General features: G+C 44.0%; 1 protein-coding gene across 1 annotated transcript; it reads left to right on the top strand.

Moving 5' to 3' along the window:
• Positions 1-222: 222 nt before the first annotated feature.
• LOC138874672 (uncharacterized) lies at positions 223-1,032 on the top strand. Its single transcript, XM_070153447.1, has 2 exons — positions 223-786; positions 1,000-1,032. The coding sequence occupies exons 1-2, from the start codon at positions 223-225 to the stop codon at positions 1,030-1,032; spliced, it is 597 nt and encodes a 198-aa protein (XP_070009548.1).
• The last annotated feature ends 5,391 nt before the right edge of the window (positions 1,033-6,423 follow it).

Raw genomic sequence — 6,423 nt, forward strand, 5'->3', positions numbered from 1 at the left:
CCTCCACCTTATCCTCAAAGGCTCGCAAAGCAGAGAAATGATAATGAGTTTATAAAGTTCATTGATATGATGAAGAGCTTGTCCATCAATATGCCTTTGGTGGAGGCTTTTGAACAAATGTCGGGCTATGCAAAATTCATGAAAGACTTGGTCAGAAAGAAGCGTTCTATGGATTGTGAAACTATAAAGATGACTCACCAAGTTAGTGCTATAGTGCATTCAATGGCCCCGAAGCTTGAATATCCCGGTGCTTTCACCATTCCTTGCACCATTAGGAGTGCGGATTTTACCAAGGCTTTATGTGACTTGGGAGCTAGTATCAATTTGATGCCTTACTCAGTTTTCAAAATTTTGGGTATTGGGCAACATAGGCCGACTTCCATGCGATTACAAATAGCGGATAGATCGATGAAGAGACCGTTAGGAATTATTGACGATGTGCTTGTTCGGGTGGACAAATTTATCTTGTCGGCTGACTTTATGATCTTGGATTGCAAGGTGGACTATGAAGTTCCTATCATCTTGGGAAGACCTTTCTTAGCTACGGGGAAGGCATTGGTAGATGTGGAAGCAGGGGAACTCACCTTCCGGGTGGGTGATGAAAAGGTCATCTTTCATGTGTGCAAGTCTATGAAGCAACCCAATAGTACCGAGATGCGCTCTTTTGTTGACCTCATCACAGCAGTGATAATTGATGACACCAGTGCTGCGATCAATATGGAGGACCCATTGGAGGCCGTATTATTGAATCTTGATGTCAATAAGGATGCAAGCCGAGTGGAGTGCGTGAATGCTTTACATGGAATGGGCTCTTATTCTTATAAGCCTAGGAAATTGTCTTTGGATCTCGAGAATAGAAAGACTCCACCAACCAAGCCTTCAATTGAGGAGCCTCCAGTATTGTAGTTGAAACCACTTCCTCCACACCTCAAGTATAAATTCTTAGGCTCAAATTCTACTTTTCCAGTTATTCTTTCTTCTTGCCTTACTAACATGCAGGTTGATGCCACATTGTCGGTGCTTCAAAAGTAGAAAAAGGCAATTGGATGGACTTTAGCTGATATTCGGGGAATAAGCCCCTCATTCTGTATGCACAAGATTATTCTGGAAAATGATGCAAAGCCCTCCTTGGAGCACCAAAGGAGGTTGAACGAGGCAATGCAAGAAGTTGTGAAAAAGGAGGTAATCAAGTGGTTGGATGTCGGGGTTGTGTACCCCATCTCTGATAGCTCTTGGACTTCGCCGGTGCAATATGTACCGAAGAAGGGTGGCATGACCATGGTGAAAAATTCTAAAAATGAGTTGATTCCGATAAGAACAACTACCGGTTGGAGGGTATGCATGGACTACCACAAATTGAATAAAGTGACCCGTAAGGATCATTTTCCTTTGCCATTTCTGGACCAGATGTTAGACCACTTGTTGGGCGTGCCTTCTATTGCTTCTTGGATGGGTATTATGGGTACAACCAAATCTTGATTTCTCTGAAAGATCAGGATAATACCACATTCACTTGTCCATATGACACATTTGCTTTCTCTAGGATGCCTTTTGGGTTGTGTAATGCACCGGCTACATTTCAGCGGTATATGATGGCCATTTTCACTGATATGGTGGAAGACATTTTGGAGGTGTTTATGGACGGTTTTAGTGTTGTGGGGGACTCATTTGATGAATGCTTGAAGAATCTTGACAGGATGTTGGCCCGTTGTGAAGAAACCAATCTTGTTCTCAATTAGGAGAAATGCCACTTTATGGTGGAAGAAGGAATTGTTCTTGGGCATAAAACTTCAAAGAATGGCATTGAGGTGGATAAAGCAAAGATCGATGTGATTTCAAGGCTCCTCCCCCTACATCCGTCAAGGGAGTCCGAAGTTTTCTTGGGCATGCGGGGTTTTACCGGAGATTTATCAAAGACTTTTCAAAGGTAGTGAATCCCTTATGCAAGTTGTTAGAAAAAAAATGCTAAGTTCATATTTGATGAAAAGTGTACGCAAGCCTTTGAACTTCTCAAGCATAAGTTGACCACCACTCATATCATTACCACGCCTAATTTGGAGCTTACACTTTAAGCTCATGTGTGATGCGAACGATATTGCGGTTGGGGCGGTTTTGGGACAAAGAGTGAACAAAATGTTTCATTCGGTATACTATGCGAGCAAGACAATGAATGATGCTCAAGTGAGCTACACGATGATCGAGAAGGAACTTTTGGCTATAGTGTTTGCAATGGAAAAATTCCGGCCGTATCTTATGGGTGCCAAGGTTATTATTCATACCGACCATGCCGCACTCCGGTACTTGATGACGAAGAAGGACTCCAAAACTAGACTGATGTGATGGGTATTGTTACTTCAAGAGTTTTATTTGGAGATTATGGATCGGAAGGGCAGTGAGAACCAAGTGGCGAACCACTTGTCCCAATTGGAGGAGGAGGGGAGGCCTCGTGATGGCCTAGAGATCAATGATTCATTTTCCGACGAACAACTCCTTTCGGTGTCAATAAATGATATGCCATGGTTTACCGATGTTGCTAATTTCCTTGTGACTGGTATAATCCCATGTGAGCTCTCTTCTAACCAAAGGAATAAGCTCAAGCGAGATAGTTTGGATTTCTATTAGGAAGAGTCGTACTTGTTCAAGATTTGCACGGGTGGTGTAATCCGAAGATGTGTTCCTAAGGAAGAGCAATTGAGTATTTTGGAGGCTTGTCATTCCTCTCCCTATGGTAGCCATCATGGCGAGGCAAGGACAGCTTCTAAAGTTCTTAGTTGTGGGTTTTATTGGCCAACGTTGTTCAAAGATGCGGGTGATTTTGTGAAGAGATGCGACGAATGCCAAAGAGCGGGTAGAATTTCGAAGAAAGATGAGATGCGCCTCAACACCATCCTTGAGGTTGATATTTTTGATGTATGGGGCATTGATTTCATGGGCCCATTTGTTAGCTCTTGTGGGAACACTTACATTCTTGTAGCGGTGGACTATGTTTCAAAGTGGGTTGAAGTCGTGGCTTTGCCCAACAATGAGGCCCGGAGTGTTGTTGCATTTCTCAAAAAGAGCATTTTTACAAGGTTTGGTACTCCTCGTGCAATCATAAGTGATGGGGGGGTCTCATTTTTGTAATAGAGTTTTTGACACTTTGCTTTCAAAGTATGGTGTCAATCACAAAGTTTATACTCCCTATCATCCTCAAGCAAGTGGTCAAGTTGAAGTCTCCAACAGGGAAATCAAAAGCATATTGTCCAAGACGGTCAATGCAAATAGGACCGATTGGTCGAAGAAGTTGGATGACGCTCTATGGGCTTATAGAATTGCTAACAAGACTCTGTTGGTATGTCTCCGTATCGGTTGGTGTTTGGGAAAGCTTTCCATCTACCGGTTGAGTTAGAGCACAAGGCCATGTGGGTTTTGAGGAAGCTTAATTTTGAGTGGGATGTTGCAGCCAATCTTCGTGTGGAGCAGCTCAATGAACTTGATGAATTCAGATTCCATGTCTATGCCAGTTCGTCCTTATATAAGGATAAGATGACGTACCTTCATGATAAATATGCCCATGGAAAGGAGTTCAAAGTAGGTGATTTGGTTCTGTTGTTCAACTCTCGATTACGTCTGTTTTCGGGAAAGCTCAAATCAAAATGGTGTGGACCTTTTAAAGTGGTGTGTGTGACCCCATTTGGTACTCTTGATTTAAAGAACAAAAATGGTGAAGTTTTCAGAGTTAATGGGCACCGGGTCAAGCATTATCTTGGAAAAATTGATGACAGCCATATGGTGGCACTTCTTCATTTCAAATGATGTGATGGTAACCTGCATCGTGTCGCGACGTTAAATCAGGTGCTTCTTGGGAGGCAACCCATGTGTTCTTCTTCTTGTTTCTTTGATTTTCTTCATAGTATAGGATTGATTTTTGAGCTAAATGGTTGTGAAATATTACAGGATTGTGTTGATGCAATGCAAGACATAGTAGAAAAATGCACAGGTATCTGAAGTTACTAGTGCGACCGCACTACATTCTGTGCGAACCGCATTGGTGAAGGGTAAAATGACCACCTCTCTGAAGTTGCCACTGCGATCACACTACATTTTGTGTGGTTTGTAGTGGACCACTACAGCCGCAGTCCATTTTGTGCGGGCCGCAGTGGGGTGCCTGAGCAAACTTGAACAAAACAGTGTAATGTAAACCGCAGTCAATTTTGTACAGTCCGTACTGGTTGGTGAGAATGCGCCCCAAGGCCTTTCTATAAATAGACCCTAAGGCCCTTCTGTTTAAACTTTTCGATCCTCTAATTCTCAGACATCTAAAAAGCATTGTTCATAATAATATATGCTCGTAAATAGCTGCTAAAGTTCTCTTATCATTTGTAAATCTCACCACTAGTAACTCTTCCTCTTTGAATTGCTTTAATTTTGTTATTTCCATTTACTTTTTATTTTCTTTGTTTTTATTTTGTTCTTCCTGTAATTTCTTCAAATTGTTGAGGTTAGAGTAGTTAATCTTGATTAAAGTAGAATTAGTTAGTTGAATACTCTGGGTAAACACGTAGGAGCATGACTTAGGTGTTAGATTAGACTTAATTTCAAAGTTTTTGGAACCCTAAGTGAGTGCTGCTTCTGGGCACTCAGTGCGGACCGCAGTCGATTCTGTGTGGTCCGTGGTGCCCCTTGTGGTCCGCACTACCATTTTGCGCGGACCGCATTGATGAACTTCTGGAAAGATGAACTTTGGGCAGTGCGGTCGCACTTTATTTTGTGCGGCCGCACTACTATTTTGTGCGGTCCGCACCGGCCCCTATGCAGTCGCATAACATTTTGTGCAGTCTGCACTAGGTGAATCTGCAACATCTGTTCTGCAATCCTGTTTCATACCCGTTGCTACTGAGACTAACAAAGTCATTTGAATTGTGTTTGCATACAATGGTAAAACAAAGAGGTAAAGGATCCAAACAACCCGGCAGAGGTGAATCTTCCCGGGGAGGGAAACAGAAAATGGTTAAACTCACTCCTCAAGCTAGGCAAAACATTAAAAACATAAGGAAGACCATAAAAGCTGCTGACAGAGCCATTGACATGTCGGGGAGTGAGTACGAGCCCTCCCAGGAGATCTCTTCGGACTCAATCCCAGAATATATCCCTTATCCGGAGAGGCACAGACTGAGAGACACTCCTCCCACTTCCCTCGCTGCCCAAGCATCAGTGAACATTTCTTCTGGGTCGTCTAAAGTCTCAGCAGCGGGTAGTGGGGATGAATACTCCACCTCTCCCACAGCTTCATTATCTTGAGAGGGTGCTGTAAGAGATGAGGAGGAAATAGGGGGAGAGGAAGAAATAGGAGAAGGAGGTGAACCGCAAATGGGGGCATTGCTAGAACTAGAAAGCCGGAGGTTTGGCAAGATAGATTCGTGAGTGAGGTGGACCATAAATTTCGGGAGTGGTGGCCGGTGAGAAAGTTGATCCCGGTGCAGAGTTTCATTGATAGAGACCTGCTACCTCACAACCCCCATGTGAGGAGGCAGTTTAGGACAATAGTGGGCTGGGAGCATTTTCTGGATGAGTGTGTGGATGCTAACGAACACTTGGTCAAGGAATTCTACTGCAATGTAGCCCACATCAAAAAGGGCTCCAAAGTGACCAAGGTTTGGAATCTGAAAGTGTTATTTGATGAAAAATCAATAAATGAATACCTTGGCTTTAATGAGGAGGACGAGACCCTGTACATGGTGAAGATGGAAATGGGTGAGGAGGTTCGTCCATGGTTGGCACAATACCTATCAATCCCAGGTACCACCCCCGACTGGTTGACTACTGGAGTCAAGATTTTGAGACAAAGTTTAAACTTTGAGGCACGGGGGTGGGATTTGTATGTAGCCGGTTGGACCCCACGACACATGATAACTCTCTCTCTCTCTACCGGGTGGTGTTAGTGGCTTCTATAATTGCAGGGTACCCCATCAACATGGGGAATGTGATGTCGCGGATTATTACAATTGTGGGCGCGAAGCATGACAGAAACTATCCATTCCCCAATTTCCTCACAATGTATTTCCGGGACTTGAAAGTGGATAAGAGGCATTTCGACATCAAAGTCAAAGCGAAGGCCCCCTTCTCTTGGTATAGCATGCAGGGGGTGACAACCCTAAGAGCAAGAACTTCAAAGGTATTGCTACTGCTCCAACTGGCCAGTCTGAAGAGCCAGTTGTGGTAGTGGCTCCTGCTGAGCGTACCTCCACTTCCACAGACATCCCTTCCGGTCCTTCCACATCCACAACCATTCCTGATGGCCCATCCACCTTAGTAGGCCCGGAGATTCCATCTTCCCGGGCCCATCCTATTACTACCCACCGACTAATCCAGGTGCTACTTAGTATCAACAAATGGATGTAGACTGCCTCATCCAAGTTGTCCACCCTCACTACCATGGTAGAG

The sequence above is a fragment of the Nicotiana sylvestris genome, chromosome 8 (assembly GCF_000393655.2).
Source record: "Nicotiana sylvestris chromosome 8, ASM39365v2, whole genome shotgun sequence".
Taxonomy (NCBI): domain Eukaryota; kingdom Viridiplantae; phylum Streptophyta; class Magnoliopsida; order Solanales; family Solanaceae; genus Nicotiana; species Nicotiana sylvestris.

What these genes read in the sequence shown, in the direction of transcription:
- LOC138874672 (XM_070153447.1), top strand. Translation starts at nt 223, where the DNA reads ATGGCCCCGAAGCTTGAATATCCCGGTGCTTTCACCATTCCTTGCACC. An exon ending in ATGCAAGCCGAGTGGAGTGC is followed by an intron (nt 787 to 999) that starts GTGAATGCTTTA and finishes ACTAACATGCAG; the next exon opens with GTTGATGCCACATTGTCGGT.